Source organism: Chroicocephalus ridibundus, chromosome 1, assembly GCF_963924245.1.
Source record: "Chroicocephalus ridibundus chromosome 1, bChrRid1.1, whole genome shotgun sequence".
Lineage (NCBI taxonomy): Eukaryota > Metazoa > Chordata > Aves > Charadriiformes > Laridae > Chroicocephalus > Chroicocephalus ridibundus.
Window position 1 is genome coordinate 105,127,998 of NC_086284.1, and position 21,375 is coordinate 105,149,372.

The window sequence follows — 21,375 nt, forward strand, 5'->3', positions numbered from 1 at the left end:
AGGGCTGGAGCAGCTGAGCTGGGGTGAAAGGTGCTTTTCATGATGGGCAGCCTGTGCCGCAGAGACAGTCCTGCCACCTGGGAGTGCTGATGTGATGGTGACAGGGAAAAGGAAAGGAGGAATTAGCACGACCAGCTTGCAACAGCAGCTAAGATGTCCTGCAGGAGTGTAGTGCAGGGCTGGGTTGCACTAAGGAAGGTTCTTATTTCAAGTGCTATGCCCAGTACTTAAACAAAGAAATGCCCAGAGAAACAGCCAGAGAAACAACTCTTTCAGAACACCATTTTTTAAAGCAAAACCATGATCCTCCAGGCGTTACTCACTATGGAGGAGAGAGGAACAAGAGAGTGCCTGTCATGTAGAACATGAGATGCAAAGACCAGATGAGTCTGATTTTCAGGACTGTAAGAGACACACATGGCAAAAGGATTTCTGAAGACATCAAGTGCAGAAAAAGATCCTGGCAGGAAGCAAACCTTGAAGAGCTTTGGTTTAGGACTTTGTGCTTAAAGTAGCAGCAGGAAGCCCCTGAAAGATGATATTGCACAATGTACCTACTGGATGCGAGGCAGGTTAGGAACCATATGAGGAAAGCGAGGTACTTCCACTGCTTTTCTGAAAACTCTATTTGCATTTGTTCTAACTTACATCACTTTTTATTTAGTCTTGTTCATAATGCATATACTAACAGTTGTGGTTTTCCACAATACCTTACACTAATATCCCTGTTGTAATAGTGTCCCCAGAAAAAATATTGCTAAAGACGCAGTGACTATGGTGCCTAGCCAGGTAGTGTGGGTGGGTGGGGGAATGGAAACAAAAGGAATTAAAGTTATTTTGGGGAAAAAATGGAATTCTGACTTTGAAGGAACCTCAGACTCATCCTCCCCTCTGTACACAGATCCCAGATCTGTCCACACCAGATGAAAATACCCAGAAAACAGGGCCTGGACAGTTAAGGAGTGCTCCACTGAGAGGATGGAGTTCTAGGCAGGCAAGCCAGCAGGATCTCAGTCAGGATTCACCATCTGTGTGCATGTCCAAATTTGGGAAAAGTCCAAGTGAAGGCAAGATGTTTCACATCCACAAATAGTGACACACACATATTTCTCCAGGCTGCTGTCCTGCTCTATTTTTAACACATCTATAGATCTTCTATTGCTTTTTTGCCCCTCTGTGATAATAGATCTTAATCTCATGTTGCAACTCTTGCCAGCTCCTACCTTCTGATGTGCAGACATGTTTCAACTGAAATCAATGAGAATTCAAACGCCAGAATTTGGCATATGATCTATCCTGATAGAAAAATGGGAGCTGGCAAGTCAAGAAGCTAAGATCTTTCTTTCAAACTTGTCTGAATAAGGAAATTCAGTAAATTCAATATCCAGTAAATTCAGTAAATTCAAATCCAGTAAACTCAATATCAGACTCAATCTACCGCATAAACTTGTCATCAATTTCAAAAAATATTCCCAACTTAGCAGTAAAAATTGTTTCTACTAGTAAAGATCCACATAACCATCTTCAAAGTTTAGCGGTATCCTGTGGCTCACCAAATGTAGATGGAATTTAGGTGGCATTCACAGGTGTTGAATTTACAGGTGAAGCATATTAACATTTAAAGCTCAAAGAACCAGAAAATCAACTTCTCACAGGAATCCCCCAGACACTGGTGTTTAAAAAGCACATATGGTCTCCACACAGTGAGCCTAAAATCAGCTATGATGTCTAAAAAATGAAGATAGAGCCTATGAGGGAAGTGAGGATATACTGCCCAGAACTGAGGAGACATAAGCGTGTGGAGGACCTTCAACTCATATGTACGTTAAAAAGTTGGTTTGTGTGTTTCTGGCTCACGCTGGTCCGCAGCACAGAGTAGCTCGGCACTGGTTGGCTTTGCCATCTTGAGACAAGATCGTTTCTATTGACAGTTTCTAATGGTCCAGCTGTTCTGTAGGTCTACCTTGATATTTAATCCAAAAGAGATTATTTTTGAGAGCATAAAAGGAAGAGAGAGGTTTAATCATGTTAGTACTGTGCGAGCGCTTGAAGGTTTTTTGCTTTGTAGGTAGCACATCTTGAGGGTCACAGGCACAGGGCTCCAGCACATCCCTGAGCAGGTTCATTTTCTCTTTTCATGTCCTCCGACAAAGGCAGAAGTGGGAACAAGGGGGCACCAGCACTGCCTTTCCCTGCTGGGTGCCTGTGTCCCTTGCGGGCTCCCACAGCGTGGGGAAAGGAGCGGGGAGGAAGAGATGTTCAACACGGTATGGAGGTGGCTGGGGCTTCTGGCATCGCTCTTCCCTGTGCAGCTGGACATTGACACAGGACACAAACACAGTCCTCCTGGCAACCCCCCCCCTTAACTTCCGCGGGAGAAGGATGAAGTCTGATTGCAATGGAAAGCAGAAAGCAGAAGTTTGCTCAGAAGCCGCTTTGGGTTTTTTTCTCAAGCTTTATTCTTGAAATACATGACTTCTAGGCAAGTGATAGCAATACGAAAGAGTCAGTACTTTATTCATCGCCAGGTTTTTGGAGTAGTGTGTTTGCTCTGACAGGCAGAAGCACTGCTTCTGAGTGCAACAGTGTCCAGCTGCACTACTTTAGCTGGGTTATGTGCTGTAATCCGTGTAACAGCATTAACCCCAAAAAACGTCAAAGCACTCGAGAGTTGTGTCAGTAATGAAGTTCCTGGCACTGCAAAGGAATTGAAAAAAGAGATTCTTCAGCATAAAGCACAGTAAGAGAGAAAGGCTGCAGGAGGGAAAACCCTGCTACCAATTCTCTTTCATTCAAGGTGTGCTATTGGTATTGGTCACAACAAAAGGCTGAGGAATATTTACAAGTGTAATTTGAGTGCAGGTTTGATTCTGTGCCCTAATTTTCCCTCCTTAGAAATCAAAAATATCAACATATGAGAAGATGTGGGCGTTCATGAGCAGCAGGCAGCAGACAGCACTGGTGAAGAACAACGATGAGGGAATCCAGCGTGTGCTCACAACAGACTATGCTCTGCTAATGGAGTCGACCAGCATAGAGTACGTGACTCAGAGAAACTGCAATCTCACCCAGATCGGGGGGCTCATTGATTCGAAAGGCTACGGCGTGGGAACCCCTATTGGTAAGATGCTTTCCAGCACAGGTGTTGTGGAGCACATCCAGCACTATCCCCTTCAGAAGGTTAGATGGCCGTTTGAATCACGTCTTACTCTTTTAGAAACTTTTCTCATTGAAACATGCCCTAGGAGCCTCCTTTTAGGCAAAACATCTACTCTTGCCCTGCTGATCCGCAAGTGGTCTCTGCAAGCAAGAGGGAATATAGCAGTGCAGGCTGCATCTGCAGAATGAGGTGGAGTGACCTGCTTTGCCTTCTGGAGCATCCCATTCGTAGCAAACTGGGTATTCTCCATGCTGCTCAAGGTGCAAGTCGCTCTACTGAAATTCGGTTTAGTTTGAGAAGTCAGGTAGTATCTCTGGGAAAGTGGAAGTGATCAGGACAAATGTCATGTCCAATGTACCCCAAAGAAAGCTGCATGAAAGGAGATGAATTTCTGATCTATTTCGTGACCTCGGAGCAATACACAAGAACAGTGAGAAGCAATTGCAAGGTTCTGAATCTGCATCAGGGATTTCAGTGCTTTTAGCTAAGCAGAGTCTTAGGACTCCCAGTCTCTGTGTGCTCTTTCCAGTAGACCTTTTTTTAGCAAATCTGGTGCCATTTCCAAGATTTTCCAATTGTAGAGAATTATAAATAGTGTCAGGTTTTTTTGCTGTGTTGTCGTGAATAATCGGTACTGGGCAGCCAGATCTTTTTCCTGTATAATATGCATCTCCATACTGCTCATACATGCATTTGCCATGCCGTGTTCAGTTAATAGCTATGCAATTTTATTGTCTTCAGGGGAATTATTCAAGGCAATATCACCTTACAGGGATATAACAGGTGAAGTATTTGGTCCATCGGTTGCTTGGTAGACCAGGCACCAATAAGGGAGAAAGACCACTGCACTTTGAACTGTGATTCTTTATGCTACGAGTACCTCAGACAGATTGTCGTATAGATAACATTTTAAGTATATTTTTCCACTGGCTACATGACAACAGCCTTCTCACCCTGAGGAAAATGATACAAAAGCTAAAATCATGAATAAAGACAAATGTACAGGAAGAGTTTCATTGCAGTTATAAAGCTGCCACACTTTAAACCAAGAACAATGAAGGAATAATTGGAACAGATGGTAATCCTCAGAGAGTGCATCCATTGGAAATACAGCTGTGAAATATATTTATAAGATGTTTCTTGTATGATAAATGTGCCTTAATTTTTTTCTTAAGGAAAACCAGCAAAATTCAGGGGAATAGATATCTCCAAGCACTGTGGAACAATTCAGTGCCATCAGGCATCTTAAATTCTGAAACGATTGATTTCATAAACAAGATAAGACATGGAGATCCTTCCACTATTCAGATGGACCCCAAAGGCTCTGTTATTTTTCTCATAACGTTCATGACTATTGATTACAGAAGCTGTATGGGAACAAAAAAAGAAGACTTGCCTGTGACTTAACACAAAAGTTTCAGCAAGTCTTAACTGGTCTGCATTCGTTCCTTCAGGAGAATGCACAACCACATGGCTAGGGTTTGCAGCAGCAAAAGTATGCCTCACACTCCAAAATTTCCAGTGAATGAGATTAATACCATCACTACTTGGCTCCCAAAAAAACAGGAAGGAGAATTTTTGAAAGTTCTATGAGTCCAGGAAATGTACTATTTTATCAGAGCATCTTCTGCAGGTAAAAAACTGCAGATACAGGCTCTCTTCCTATTCCTTAGTGCTGAGTTAGGATAAAGGGGATTTAGGTGTATCAAGGAACATCTCAACTTATGTTTATTACGGAGCTGATGTGTCACAGAGAGGAGGGCGTTCATCAGATTCTTGGCAAAGACCATTACTAATGAAAAATCTGCAGTGATGGTTGGTGGTGAACTTAATGCGCTCTGGAAGTACTGCTGTAGCAAAAGCACCTCTAAGCAAAACCTATGCAAAATGTCACCCTGGGAAGAATCTGGCTGAAGGAAACAACATTATTATAGATGTCAGGACAGGTATTAATTCCAGTATCACTGCCAGTGCTGATGCTAGTAATTCTAACATTAAAGCTATTACCAGTTACTTGGGAGACTGCTAAGAAAGTAGAGAGATGCATTTCTTGGCCTGAGATGTAGGTTGTTAATAGCTCAGAGGCCATAAATGATATGCTGAATATTCAAAGAGGTGTTGAGATGGATTTGTGTGCGGTTTTAGTGCTCACCAATAAAACATCACCAGTCGAACACTGCAGGCACGCTTGACAAACTTCAAAAGCATGTGTAGAAATATAGATGTACCTGTTACCCTCCAGATGAATTGTGATAATCCTGCTGGCAACATAAACATCACAAGAAAGAATGAACATCCCCACAAATCCTGCGTTGCGACTCAGGCTGCTTCACTTTACCTAACAGATATGTCCTTTCAGACAAGGGAAAATAGATGAGTCCTACAATCTAACAGACTCCAACTATCAGGGCGACAAACCTCTCCTAAGGTAGAAACAATTCTGCTCTTTCTTTTGAGAGGCGCTGCCACTCATGGGTAATAATTTTGTGGTAATAATTCACTTCTCTGTGTAAAGATAATTTTAAAGGTGTTTCTGTTTTGTTTTCTGTTGCGCTTATTTTTGGTTCTTTAATAGCATGCTTAGAAGCCATCTATTCTTACAGCAGGCGTATTTTCCTTTCAAAGCTGGCTACCTCAAGCAGTGGCTGCCGATTGCTGGCTTCCCAGATGGACTTTGTATAATCTGACACATGTCTATTGGCATCTGTGGTCACAGCATGTCCTAGTGCTGGCAGTAAGATACACTGAAAAATAGCTGAGTGTTGGCGCAACAAATGAAGAACTGCAATGTTTTTCACACTGATTCTCCTCAGACAATGCTGCGGGCTAAAGGAAATGGAAAGCAGAGAGGGGGACTTGCATTCATGGTACAATTATTTTTAATAATTTCCTGCATGGCAATATAAGAAAGAAAACTGAAGCTGTGAGGCCACATTTCCAAGGCTATTAGATGCATTGAGACACAAAAGTGTTGCCTGGTGAGAGTTTTCCTGTGTCTGTGTCTATGCGTGTCACGCTATCACTGAAATTCTGGCACACGTTCTGCCTTAAAAGTTTGTTTACCTTGATCTGATTGATAATTGCAACTGCCTTAATTTGCAGCAAAATGTGACTTTTGTTGAAGCTACAGCTTAAGAAAACAGTCTTATTAATGTGCTAAAGGAGAGGAAAGGATGGATGGTAGTTAGCTACACGGACAAGGGACTGGCGACCCTGTATTTCAGCCCAGATACTAAACACTTCCAACTGTAGGAAGTCCAACATGGCAGGATTTGGGGGCACATATGTGGCTTTAGAGCCAAACAGCCTTTCTTGTAACCCTTGCCTGCTTGCTCTCATAAATTCCTTGCCCCATAAAGGAAAGTCTCTCTCTAAATGCCAAACCCAACTCCCACTTGTCTGTTATAATTAAAAACAGGTTTGCTGCTATTATTGTTGAGAACTTCATCTTCTGGCAACATGGGAAAAGAGAACTGGTAGCAATTTCCTTTAACTAGGTGCTGCTCCAGAAGCGGGGCGAAGGGGAAGGCTCCCCCTTGTCCCCCTTTAGGGCTACAGACTTGTGATTCTGCAAGGGCACAAGCTGGCTGAAGGGACTTGCAGGTGGCAGAGATTTTTGGAAGATGGAGAGCCAGAGCAGAGCGCATGAGAGGCAAACCTAAACAGACTGAACCGCCCAACGTGACCCCTCTATTTGCCAGATACTGTACAGGCCCATTAATTCTGTTGAGCCCGAAGACACATCACTTAGCAAGCTGTTGGCCTGCAAATAAAAAGCATGAAATAGTTGCTATTTTCAGCTTGCAGCTTGCCAATATTGTTGCAAGTCACGTAAAAAAAGACTCGTTCGCCTTGTGTTCTTATAAGCTGTAAGGTAGCTGAAGTGGAGTTGTGGGCTTATGCAGGTATAAATGAGAAGAGAACGTGTCTGACTGACTGGGCTTTTCTTAGACAGCTACTCATTTTACATGCAGTAGGAAAAATAAACAGATGTTGAAATAAATAGAAGAGATGCAAAGCAGGAAGTCTCAAAGGATGCTCAAAGCAATATTCAACCGTGATATGGAGGAATGAATTAGCAAGAAAACCCACTGCCAAGGCTTAAATAAACCTCAGTAGGAGACCCTAGAAATTATAATGAATTCTCAAACAAATAACCACACCAAAGGAGCCTTCTGCTTTCCAGTCCCCAGGGCAGAAACCAACAGATAATCAGTCGTCTTCCCCCTTCCAGCTGAAGAGAAACCAAGACTTTCTAACTGGAATAATCAATCTTGTGATAAGGGATAGCAGCAGCTTGTTCCCTCCCTGCCTTCACTTTGCTGCAACCAGCACTGACGGGTCTTGCTCTCCCACCTTGCAGGGTCTCCTTACAGAGACAAGATCACCATCGCCATCCTCCAGCTGCAGGAGGAGGGAAAGCTGCACATGATGAAGGAAAAGTGGTGGCGAGGCAACGGCTGCCCTGAGGAGGACAGCAAGGAAGCCAGCGCTCTCGGGGTGGAGAATATTGGGGGCATCTTCATAGTGCTCGCTGCGGGGCTTGTTCTTTCGGTGTTTGTAGCCATCGGTGAATTTATATATAAATCAAGGAAAAACAGCGATATTGAGCAGGTGAGTCATCATTTCCAGCTTGCTCATGTTTCTGGGAGGCTGAGGTTTGTGGACGGGGAGGTGATTGCACTGTAAGTCTCTTTGCTGGAGTGCAGATTTCGTATTGCTGAACTCTCACCATGCATTTCTGGCACTAAAGACAAATAATTTATTAAAAAGAACAGGGAAGTACCTCACCCACAGTCCAATTAGTGCTGTTTAGTATGGCAGTGCAGAACAAGAGCAATTAATTTCTCAAACAGTTTCTGCTTGATCTTTAAGACTTCAAGTATAATTTATGTTGGAAAGGAAAACACCACAACTGGATTACTTTTTTTTAATATAGCATTAGCATCAGCCTTTTGAGTAACAACAGGAATGTACTTCCAAACCCCAAAGCGTAATTTTTCTCTTGCTCTAGAAAGCATTTTCTTCACTTCAAAGCAGGGAAACCTACCGAAAGATGATGGATGCCACAGTAAAGTAAGATTATGGAGCCAAAGAAATTCTGGTTATAGCTCCACTGAAGCGTAGTGAGCAATTTAAAAGGGCAGAGGGAAAACAAAGGAAATGCTGTGTATAAATCATGCCTTGAGTATTACAGCAGTTTGTGAGATAGAATCAATCATTAAAACAGAGTGTAAAAACCCATTTACCGGACCACCAGCCGCTGTGAAAGAAACAAGGCATAAGCAGCAATTCAGAGTCTGTTCTTGAAGTTGTCTGCCAGCTCTCTTACTCTGGCTGCCTTCCCTGGTGCCGGTTTGGTTCTGACCATCTCCTAGACCCTGGTGTGGCCCTGTTTGGCTCAACTGCTATAGCTGCCCTGATCCTCTTCACTTCAAGAGGACTTATCATAGGGACAAGGGTGACCTTGCACTGAAGGATCAGTGGCCCAATCACCAGTCACCAAGAGGAGTGTTCATATCACCTGACTTTAGGTTTCTAGACATGAGGCGTCTACTTCAAAGTGAGGTGTTTAAGCTCACTTTGCACTTCTAGATGGGAAAGGCAGGAGCTTTTCTGTGGACAGTTCATCCTCTTGATCCAAGGTGTAATCCTGCAAGGCTGATGACATAAATGCCAGAAATGACAGTCGAGAAAAAGAAACTTAATGAAGGCAGCAGGGATGGGTGGGAGGAGAAGGAGAACATTTTGAACCAGTCTCCAAGGTGCAGTTTACACTGCATACAGCAGTGCTGCTGGGTCGTGAGAGGGATTGACACCTCAATAAAAATAAGCAGACAGGGCTGAAGGCCTCAAGAGGACAACATCTGATTTTGGATAGGATAAATCACCTGTATCTCCTTGCTGCTGGTAAGGGATCACTGTAAGCTAAGGCTACACGCCTGCTGTTCAGACAGCTGGAAGGAAGTGAGCTGAATCCTACCATGCATCTTCATTTTCCAAATGGCTATTAGTGTTATTTTGGGTCCATGACACCTAATGCCAATGTCAGTGGACTCGGTCCTCACAGTATCCTGCAGGTGAGGGCAGCTCCTGGCTGTGCAGACATCTCAACATGTGTCTGAGCAAGATCTCATTAAAGGCAGTACCACTTTCTAGGAGCAGACACAGTTCCCATGGAGCAGTTTTGCAGGCCATATTAATGAAAGCATCCCTGTTTTGGAATAAGTCAGAGATAAAGGATGAATGTATTTTGCACATATTGCAGCTTTCTGCAATACTTTAATCCTATAGAACGATTTTAGCACAAAATACATGAAGAGTGTATCTATATCTTTGTTTCCTTCGTGTCTCAGGAGATCTTTCATTCCAACATATTTTGGAAAACAGGTGCAGCTAATTAAAATGCTTAACTTAAATGCTAACATGGTGCAGAATATCCTGGAAACTTTTCAGGAGTCTGGGAAAGGCAATGCATTCCTGAAGTCATAATCGAAGTAGACCTGAAGCTTTACATCGTGAGGGAGTGTTAATTTGCTTAGCAGTATGTTGGGTGATTAACGTAGTATTCAGGGGTACCTATATACATATACGATTTCTGAAACTGTACTACTGGTTCACAGCAATGTGTTGCTTATTATATGCGGTCTCTTAATAATTAAAATCTTTAAGTGAGCTAATGTGGCAACCTCCTACTTCTTTTCCAGAGGTAATTTTAAAGAAAGTAGAATACCAGCGATTCCAGTGTTACCTTCTGATTTCTCTGTTTGTTTGATTTTTATTCTGGTGAAATAAGAAGCTTAGACAGAAAATGCTATACAGTGTATATTATCACTAAGCTAATCCAAAGCATGAGTCGAATACAATCTATGACTTTTCTGCTTCCATAAATAGAAACTCTTTTGATTTAGATAACTTTTGAATCTCATTCTCATGTGTGCTTTTAATTTTACTTCTATCATTTATTTGTTTTCTCCATTTTTCTTTTCTTGCATGCAAGGCCTTTTGTTTCTTTTACGGACTACAATGTAAGCAAACTCATCCATCCAACTCCACCTCTGGCACCACCTTATCTACGGAGTTAGACTGTGGCAAGTTAATCCGAGAGGAGCGAGGGATTCGAACACAGCCCTCAATTCACACTGTGTAGTCAGGAAAGAAAAAAGGTGTGTCCAATGGAAAGCATTAAACTTAAACCGTGCATATAATGGCAAAGATTGTACTCACCAACACATAGTTAATGACTTCAAAGTGCCTCTTGCTTCAGCAGGAGATAAGCTTATCTAATGCAAATTGTCAAAGTCCTGGAAATTTGGGCAGTTTAAATGCATATCACAGAAAATAATTTTACCTACAACAAAGAGTGAGTGCAATAGACTGTAGCAGATTTTAAGAGTTATCACAGTCTCTATGTACAATTGTTATCTTGTCATTTCATGGGGTGATTCACCTTTTTCAGGTAAGAAAATTATTTAACTCCTTTTCATCCCCTACCAAACCCGAGGAAACCAATGGCAGTCTCATTACTAAAAGCATGGAGAAATATTTTGCTTGGTCTCTGCCAAAGCATTCAGCAAGTGGGGCAGGCAGCTCTTTATAAACCTTCAGAAAATAACCTGCAGGGCTCCATTAACTTTCTGAACCCCTATTATAAGCAGCCAGAGATTTTTAGCTGGCATATCTTATTCCCAGTGTCAATATTTAATGAATTTTAATTCATCCATTTAAAATTCATTAGGCAAAGCCTCCAAGTAACTATCATAGCACAAAATCATATCTATCAGTTAAATTTTATGCCATGTATCCATTAACATTTAGGAACATATTCGACAAAAGCACCCTCAGGCACCCCCGGTATATACCTTTCACAGAATATCCGTGTTGACTTGGCTTGAGCAATTCATGAGGTTTACTATTGTAAGGCTTTGTAACATAGAAAACTCCTTTATGGCAAAATCAGGATGTCAATTTATATCAAACAGTAAAGCCTTGGTATGCTTTGCGTATTGAAACACGGAAGGAAACTTTTCTGTAGGAGGTTTGCACTGGATGCTTTTTATACCCTGGAAGAAAAACAGTTTCCTCTAGTTTCCTCTAGTCCTCAGCCAGTCTGGGGACTGACAGGGCAGGAAACAATGGACTGGATCTGTTGTTGCCACTGAAAAACATATGACAACAATTTGAGGTACACAAAATGTACAGAAATGCTGGCTCGTAGGATGTCATGAAGCGTGGCAAACAACCATGTTTTCAAAACCTGATTACCTTTTGTCTGTATTTCATTATATCCCAGCTTACCACCAGTTTCACCAATTCCTTTCCCACCCCTCACACCTACTTTATGTTTTCTTGCCCACTGCAGTTCCTCCTCATCAAATGAGTTAATGATCTGTTTTATTGAGGGGCCATTCTGGACTCTGCTGCAATTAGAAAACTTGTTGGAGTGGATGCCTTCACACTCAATCACTGAAGTGCTGTGGCGAAGCTCTGCTCACCTCTCGAATTGTTGCTCTCATTCCTGGCTCCTGACAAAAGCCAGAGCATATTCATGTTACAATTTTTGGTCAGCGCTATTTATGCTGGCAGTAAGCTTAAGTATTTTTTGGTGACGAAGATGTACTGCTCATAGCTAGGCTGTACCAATTCTTCTCTGACAGTGCTCATCCATGTATGTGAGTGTTTATGCTCAGCTCCAGACGCTGCAAGAAATTGCCTTGTTCAAAATGGCTTTTTAACTTGTTTGAATAGGGCCTTGAAAGCTTTGGCTCTTCATAAAATGAGCCTTCTTACCAACAAAGACCTGAATTAGATCTTCTGTATCCTCGATTTAAGAAAGCACTTTTGTCTGCAGTTTCCCAGAAGAAGAGACTTAAAACTAATTAAATTCAGCTTCTCTCAACTCTCAGAGGAGAAGGAAAATTCCTAATGTGTTTATCTCCATCATTGCTCTACGCAAGAAATCCTCCAGGTTGCAGCTTCGACCAGTTTTCTAATCGCTGTTTAGATGAACACAGAATCCAGAAAGTTTCTGTCTATTTTGGGTAAACATTTTCATATCTGTCAAGGAAACAGTCACATTGCTAGTAACAGTCCCCATTTCCCCATGTCTAGTTGTCCCCGCAGACAGCCTCACAGACTTTGGCTTGCCTGTGGGAATTATAAAGCAGGTCCTCCTTTCCCTGATGGAGCTTTATACCTAGCTACAAAAAGAGTTATTAAAAAGCCTTACTTGCTCCTTATCAGCTATGCCAGCAGCTGAGGCAGTGAAGAGCCGGCATGCCACCCGGGCACTAACAAATCCATGCACGTAAAGGCAGTTTTTGCAAGGTTTGCCGTGGCTCCAGGAAAAGGCGGGTGCCTTCAGGTTAACAGCGAGGCTCGAGGAAGGCACAGCCCATAGCATCTCCCATGAAGTGCGTGGCACCTGGGGGGACTCCTGCACAGACATAACAAGCTTCAAGAAGAAGTGTTAAAGCATTCAAAGATTTTCTACATATCAGCACTCTAAGCTTCTATGACTGCTATACTTGGCCACAAAAAAAAAATATTCACAAATGCAGATGGTCACCGTTGCATCTTCCTAACTTGCAGCCTTGCAACTGCATTCAGGCCCCAATAATGAAACCAGATCCTTTCTCAGGTGTATGTCAGCGCGGGGACCTTGCTGTGCAATCAGCACAGAGCCAACAACTCTGCCTGTGATGGATGAGCCACAACAGACTCCATCAGTTGTGGCACTGCAGTACCAGTAAAGCGTAGCCAGAGCTATTTTGGGAGAAAAAATTGCTATGAGCATTCCCTTATGTAATTTTATATTAATTTTTGGGTTGCTGTTGCTGCATTTTACTCAGAACTCCCCAAATATTACAATTAATAAGTGTTTGCAAAAAACACCATATGCTTTGACACACAGAAGCTATCTACGATTGAAAGCAAAGGGTCCATGAATGAGCTAGTCCCAAGCCATCGCCAGGTTGGTTTGGCTGGGTCAGCATGCCTACCTTTATCTAGCGGCAGTTCCTGCCCTCATCACACAGCCTGCAATCCAAGTAGGCAAAGGGGCAGGGGGAAGGAAGGAGAAAGGCCAAGACAGTTGAAGAATGTGGGGAATGAAGGCAATACGATCACCACCTCAAAGAGCCAGGATGAGGGTGGATTAACAACATGGCCTGCACGGCGGAACTAGACCAAGCACAGCGATAACGCTTTCCCCAACTAGGCTGATATTTCCTCAAAGTACTGCCATGGTATCGTGTGCTGGTGCCTTCTCTCTCGGATCAAAGCCTTAAAGCTTCACATCTTTAGCTCTTTGGAAACAAAGGAGGAGAAGGGCTAGAAGAAAGAAATCCCCTGTCTCAGTGAGGTTCTTGCAAAACAGAATTTTTTGTGAGTTTGTCAGGTCTGCAAATTCTCCCTCTTCAATGAGTCCCTCCATTTTCAGGCCACAACCCCACCTCCAAACATGACTGTGGCCATCTGTGCCTTCACTGAGCAGTCCCATTCATGTTTAGATGGTTTCTGAGACCAGCAAGTAGCTTTATTGATTTTTTTTTCCTTGTAAACAGGAAACTGAGGAACAGTTAACGTAACTGAGGAAGAGTTAAAATAATCCATGGATTATTGTCATACTGTTTTGACACTCACTGTTCAATAGACTCTGACAGTTTAAAAGACTTAATTTAGTGAGCTCCTCATGCAATTAGCCATCAGTGACAGAATACTCAAACAGATTCTTAATGTGCCGCAACAGCAGTTTGCTCACTAGGAGAAACTATTTTGGATATTTTTCCTTCGGTGCATTAGGCACAAACAAATCTCTTTTCTTTCAGCAGAAGACATATGTCAGTGTCCCAGCTATGGGTCCTTCGCGGAGATGAGAGCACTGCAGAAGAAAAATCCTGACTTCTGCGCTTCCTCCTCTGTGCCTGAGCTTGTCAGGTGTTCTCCCAGAATAAAGTCTGGCCCACATTCTTCAGTTTTCATAGCTCTCAGTTCTCCAACACAGTGCACTGGATTATTTTTTTTATTTTTTTTTTTTTTTATTTTTGCAAGGTGTTAATAAAATGCAATTGAAAAGTTTTTTCCCTAGTGGTCACCCAGCAGCATAACTAACAGATTGATAAAGCCTGACTACAGATTCTTTTATTTCAGTCTTGTTTCTACTTTATTTTATGTTATTTTTTAAATTCTGAATCGATAATTCTCCTAAAGCTTAACACAGTCTTCTGTATGGGAGTCTAAGGAAGGATTTGGGAGCTTCATGACCTTTATAGCCTGCTGAAACGACCAAAGGGCAAAGAGTCACATATCACAAGGAGAGCAAAACCTATCTGTTTTTAAAGTATGACATTTCCTTTTAGCCTCACGTGCCATGTCCTGCAGCATTTTGACACTGCTAGAAAGAGAAAGTCAAGCTGACTAAAAGCAAAATGTTAAACTTACTACTCTGTTGTTAAATATATTGCTCTGTGCCTACTCTGCTCTCATTCTCGGCAAGACCTCAAAAGTGGACTTAACAGCATGTAAAAAAATAGCTTTTTAAAGAAACCCTTTAAGTCTGGCTATCCAAATATGAGACTAAAAGAACAGTATATTCCCCTTTTAAATGGAATTTTAATGTCACCATCCCCTTTTTAAAGGCTACTGTAATTATGCTGCAGACACGGTGCTGTTCAGAGGGCCATCTTGGGAGTCCTCACTGAAAGTGTTTCTTGCTTGTGATTTTCCTGTAAATCCTACAGCATTCTGGCTGAGTTTGTACTTGCTGTGTACCACAGTTTTCTACTGCTTGAAAAGTTCAGGGCAATTCCATTTTTCAGACTTCTGTTCAGTTTTCTGATTGCACGGACAAGCTTCGAGATAAATAGGATCTTGAGCTATGCTTCCTGGGGCTCAAAACAAAGTTAATGTGTAATTGTCCTTCTGAATGAGTAGCCAGACCCCTGAAAGTTCAAAGTATCATCTCAGATGATTGCTCTTTTACACTGTCTGAAGTTCTGTGTGAAGGCAGAGGGGCAAAGAAAGCCCCATGTCTCCCACATTTGTAATGCTCTGCCACCTCCAGCTGGCTTTCTCATAGGTGGTAGGATCTCAGACAGGAATATGCACAAAATTGATCAGAGTCATAGTTATGTCCATAACCATTGGAATATCTTTGAAGGATCAATCCAGGGTCTTAAATCTACATTTATTTCATGACTTCAGATTGACAAAACTCATGCCAATGGTGCTTTAAGTCCCTCGAAACTAAGTATAACACGACGGTAAAAGTAAAACTGTTTTTGTGCTTTTACAAAGCTGGGAGCAGGAGCGGCAAGGTGTTAGACCCGGGAAGGTACCGCTGCAAACCCTACTCCTGTCCCTCTCCCAACCCAGTGTCCCTGTAGGACGGCCAAACCCATTCCCATCTGTGTTGAGCGTGTGTGTTTCGACCTCTCTCGTGGATACCCAGCCCACTGGGGCCTTGCACTGCCAACATAGGATGGGAGAGACTCTTGATAAGGCAGACCCCTTTCAGATTTTGAATGGCCTATTCCATACTTCATGGAATGGATAAACATGACTCGTTTACAGAAAAGATCATCAACAAGAAGAGTAATGTTTTTATATTCAGTTTTAGATGTAACGGCTATTGATGAACAATTAGGCAAAAGCCTAATTCTTAGACAAGACCTAAACATCAAAGGCATTCCTAAGAATGTCATGAAGTCTTTCCGATAATATTTATTTTAAAATTCAAAACACAGTTCAAAGTGGAACCAGTAGGCACTTCACCAATCATGTAGTCAGATACTAAAAACCTCACATACTTAATGTCAGCAATATGTTTTAAATATCTATCTGCAGATGCAAAATGATCTTCATGGGACTATTTTGTTGATATGAAATCGAAAGGCATTATGATAATTGCATAGTCTGAATAATATGAATCAGTTTGGAAAATTAAAATACAAGCCTATTAACAAGGCAGTAAAATGTACTGTTTCATATGCAGAAATCATCCCTGTATGCACATTGCAGAGACTGATGGCTATTATTAAATACACACACAACACATAGGTTAGTAAGAACAACAGGGAAAGAAAATAGAATAAACATGGTCAGTCCTAGAAATGGTTAATATGATCCTTTCCTTATTTGCCGTGGAGTTCTGGAATCACTTTGCAATCTAGATTTTAAAAGCTCAATTAAAACTAAGATAGTAGAGAAAAATTATCCATGCTAAGTCAGCCACTTAGAGCATATAGTTTTATTAGCTTGGAAAGAAGTGGTGCTACTCTCTAAAAAGTCCTGAAGCAATATAGAAATAGCGTCCGTATTAGGATGATTCCTGCTTCGCCTGGTGCTTCCAGAGGGCAAGGGGCTGCAGCAGACACCTTTGACTCTTAACTCCAGCAATGCTGAAATTCCTATATTACATTGTCAAAGGGCATATTTAAATGGTAATTGCACCAGAAAATTGCTGGCTATTACCAGACAGTAATTTGAAAAAAAAGCAGTACATTGCCCTGGCCTACATCTATTACGTTTTGGGGCTGCCATGAATTAATAGTAGTTTAATTTATGTACACTTAAAAATTTTAGATGAACAAAAATTAAGCATCTCAAAGGAAGAGCATGTTAAACTATAGATTTAACATACTATGGGATCTTAGTCTGTATGCAGCCCATCCCAAAAAATGGACATGACGATATACGCGAGATCATACACATTTAAAATACACACACAAGCTTGAGCTTGTCTTGAGCTCGTTTGCAGAACCAGGGTTACATACATTATAGGGAGAGTTTATACTGGAGAGGAAGCAGCACCTTGTGTGGGATCCACTTCTCTGGGATTCCTTTGCTACCTTAAACAAACGATTTAATCTTGATCCAGGTTCCCTCGTACTTCTCTTTCGCATTTGAAAATATTCCCCTAGAATAGCTGGCTGCTAGGAAAGCTTGGGTTTTCTCCTTTTCAAATAATATGCCTGTTTTTACCTTTTTTAGCCCTGTATAACTGAGGTCACTATTGGAGTATTACTGGTTGAGAACTGAACACTGCTTACCTTGCATTGGTATCACTCTAGAAGGGAATTTGTGTTTGATACAGAGAACCACGTCTGTGTGCTGTTGCTGTCATTTCACAAGAACTGTAGTTTTAACCAGTTGTTTTAAAGCTGGTCACTTCTGCAGTTCTAGAAAGGGTTTGGTGGGAAGGATTTATGCAACTTGAAGGTAAGGTGGTTAAAGTTTTGTTTCATGCTGCTACTATCACTTTATTTTATATATAAATAACCTATTTATATATATTTGCATAGAACATTTTGTTTTGCATTGCTAGATACTTCCGCTTAAAGCATCTCTGTGGTTGTTTGTGCTACATGTAATTATTCCAGCTGTAGATTTTAAAGGATGTTTCCACTTACCCAAATGCCTTTGTTAATATCGTGATGGTGAGAAGAAAAAAGATTTCTGCTTTCTTTCTAAACTATTCAGCTACCTTATTCTTGTGATAATTTTATCCTTTCTTCAACACACAATATTTGAAAAATATTCTTTCCAAAGGAAAAAGAGGATTGAGGACTGTGCTGTATTTTAGAAATGTCTGTTCATTTTGTGAGGGGAAAATAACTAAACCACAAAGGTACCTTCAAGAATGATGTTCTTTGCTTTCTCTAATATACTCATTCTTTTGTGGCTAAGGTACATGTGATTTAAAAAAGAAGATTTTTTTTTCTTTTAAGGTCAGGAGGAAATTTACCTACTGAAAAAGGGTAAGTTTTATGACATGAAGCCACCAAAACATCACAAATGCATCCGTGTAGAATTTCAGAAACATTCATAACCAGCTTTAGTTAAGCAAAAGTTAAATTCAGTGGAAGCCAAGTTAGGCAAAAAACATGACTTATACAGTCACCTATTATACCTTAGGGGCTTATTCAAAGCTGGCAGAACCCACCAGAGCAGCTTTCTGAGCCCGCCAGTAAGAGCTCGGGTCCTTGCTTCTAAAAGCCAGCACTTGTGCAAAGGGTATGGCCAAACTCTGCCTTCCGTGAGAAGTGTTTAATGCCATTTCCATATTCCACCAGTGTCTTTCTTTCAACGCGATAATGGAGGAGCTTGGAATTTCACTCAAGCATCAGAAGAAGTTAAAGAAAAGGTCGAGAACGAAGGGGAAATCTTCATTCACAAGTATCCTTACTTGTCACCAGCGGCGGACACTGAGGAAAGAAACCATAGCGTGAGCAAGAGAGACCCCTCTGAGGAAATATCAGGAACAAAAAACAGAACAAAAACATTGCTGCCTACAAGTTGATTGTGGTGGGATTTCTGAAATATAGACATTTACCTTGTTCTTCAGAAATTCTCTGTGGTTTCTGTTTTTAATCTAGAGGTACAACAGTTTCAATGCTCACATAGACTGATGTACTACTAATCGTCTGGGAAGTGTCTCACTATTTCTTTTGAGATGGATTTGTACACTCACCTGTTTTGCATCTCTCTTCCCCTCCTCATGCATCGCTGTATGTGCTTTCTAAATAAATAAATAAACAAGAGACAGGGTTCTTTTTTCCAATAATCTGGGAGTGGAACTTTGTTTTCCTTTTGAAGAAAAGATTGCAGTTCTACTGAACACAGTTGTTTAGAAACCAGGACCCAGATAACCAAAGTAAAAATTCATAAAATTAACTTATAAATAATGACTACAAAAATGTATTAAATACAAAGGTATCCAACAATGAGTTATTTTTATTTTCTCTCATATTGTAAGGAACACTCTTTGGGTTCTTTTCTGTGAGAAACTTGTTTTCCCTTATCTTCTCCCTTTTTCATTTCTTATAAAATAAGATTATTAGGTAATGCCATGGCTCCAGGTGCTAGACGTTCAAAAGGAAAAACCAAAATCACAAAAGTGAACATCATCACACTGCCATATCCTCCAGCTCCTGATACCAATAAAACAATTCTTGACTTCAAAATGAAAATCCTTTAGAAATTAGAGCCAAGAATATCCAATTTATAACAAATCCTGACCACAAAGATAACAACATCTGACAGGAATACAGCCAATGCTCTGGAATTGAAACCTTTTCTTGGAACGGCTGGGGGCACCAGCAAAATGTTTTAACAGTGAAGGAGAAATTAAGTCTTTTTTTGTAAAGAAACCTTTGTCTGAAGAACAGTGATGCATTATAGCAGCAGATCCCCCCCCGCCCCCAACCTGTTCCTTTATATTGCAATGAGGTGAAACACATTTATATTTATTGCTATCTTGTCTCTGTGATAAATTCTGTTGTTCCTGGGGCTTTTATTGGTGCCAGCTGGTTAGCTCTGAGGATGCCTGTAAAAGGAAATGGGTGAAATGCAGGCACATCCACCCTTCAAGGGACGAGGGTGGGTGTAGGAGATGGGCGACCTTTGCGCCCAGCAGCTGGGAGCTGGACCCCTGCCTTCCTACACACTGGGTTATATATATAGACCTTGTCTGTCCGGGGCAATCCCACCACTGTGACCACCTCTAATCCTAAGGCAAGTCTGGAAAAAGGGAACCAAAAGACTGGAGCCACCGGTTGCTTTTTTTGTACAGCACATGGAGATGGGCAAGCCAGAGTTGTATCAACAGTATTTGCTTCAACTTGTGGCAACATTCATTACCCAGGTGCTTCAACGAAGTGTTAGATTTTCTTGTCCTTATATTCCCCCAGCGAACTTTGTGCTTACCATTGATTACCTTTCCCTTGCATCTGTGGCCATTTCCTCTGCAAAAGGAGAAAGTAATGTGAAAGCCGCTGAGTGGAGAAATCTCTTCTCCACTTTCACCTCACACCATTGCCCCCTGCAGCCCCCTGGGAGCTTTTACGCTGTGCTGCATGGCAAAGTCAATCTGCAACAAACAGTATTGCGTACAAAAGCCTTGCTTCATATATTTTGATATTACTATAGACTAGAAGATACGTCCATTTCATTTCCATTTCATTTAGCCTTTCCACAGGGGTCAAGTTTTCCAAACCTCTTGCCACTACCACTGCTTTGCCCAAAGTTCTCTGTACTTACTCCATATCCTTCTCAGAACACAATGCCCCAAACCAGATTCACTTTTCCACCCGTGTTGAGTTGGGCAGAAAACATCTTCTTGTGTCTCAAAGGCCCATACTGCTGCTCACACACCTCATGAGGAGACCTCCGTGACTGAATTGGGTAAGGTGGGTAACCCCTCCGTGACGTAGGCAATGATCATTCCAGCCTGAGATTAGGGCCGTGGCTGTATGAAATTGCACATTTTTGTGATGTTTTTGTTTTGGTTTTTTTCTGGACTTTTTCTCAAGTTTGTCAAGATCAGCTTGTCCCCAGCCATGCTGGTTGCTTGAACCAGCTTGGCAGTACCTGCAAATTTAGTAAACATACTCGCTACAAGCCATCCATAAAGGAGACACAGTCGGTGGACAGACCCCTGTAGATACCCTCTGATTTTGACAGCGAAAGTCTGGGAGTTAATAGGACAGTTAATAGCACTTTGGCTACTGCATATGGCATCTGGCCTATTGCCCTACTTGTTTATGAAAATGTCACACAGGACAGGATCAAAGGCTTATTAAAATTGAAATGGAGGACCCCTTTCCTCACCCACGGGGCCCATTAAGCTGTTACAGAAGGAAATTCATCAGATTAACAAGACCTGTCTTTGACAGATTCTTATTAACTCTTGCTCATTTCCTACCAATTACTTGCAAAACAGTTATTTCATGCGAGTAGTTTGCTGGCCAACTAAAGTTAAGCTGGCTGGCTTAAAACTCCCTTGATTCTTCTTTTCCTTCCTTTGAAGACAGGAATTATTATTGCTGTTTTACAGCATTTCTTTTGGACTGTGTCTGTCTTCCATGAGTTTCTCTCAGTAGGTTTGGTGCAGTCATCCTCTGGGAAAGGAAGGAGAAGGGTCTCTTTTAAAATGACTGCAGTAGGAAGCTTTAACATCACTGCTTGCTTTTGGGAAGTTTGGTCTCCTGCATACTGCAGTGACACATTGAGTTGATAAGCAATAATTAAGAAAAACAGCCTCTGGCCCCGAGACCCTCATCAAGGATCTTATAATAAGGTGCTTTCGTACTTCCAAAGGTAGTTTTATTTATTTATGTCATCATCAGGTTACAAATAGACCGTTCAGACCACCAGCACCATTCTAATATCATGATTGAAAAGCTCGTGATTATTTTTGATGCTGCAGAAGTCTA

The 21,375-nt window shown here is 41.5% G+C and overlaps 1 protein-coding gene across 5 annotated transcripts in view; it reads left to right on the plus strand.

Moving 5' to 3' along the window:
* Positions 1-18,736, plus strand: part of GRIK1 (glutamate ionotropic receptor kainate type subunit 1) — a 174,608-nt gene extending 155,872 nt beyond the window's left edge. For 2 of the 5 annotated variants that reach the window (XM_063346902.1, XM_063346920.1), the window contains 3 exons: positions 2,896-3,121; positions 7,524-7,774; positions 10,161-14,192. In XM_063346902.1, the coding sequence (XP_063202972.1) occupies positions 2,896-3,121; positions 7,524-7,774; positions 10,161-10,310 (627 nt within the window). In that variant the 3' untranslated portion in view covers positions 10,311-14,192. Of the gene's footprint in view, positions 1-2,895; positions 3,122-7,523; positions 7,775-10,160; positions 14,193-18,234 lie in introns of those variants that run through there. The other 3 variants (XM_063346892.1, XM_063346910.1, XR_010072601.1) reach the window with 2 other exon arrangements.
* The last annotated feature ends 2,639 nt before the right edge of the window (positions 18,737-21,375 follow it).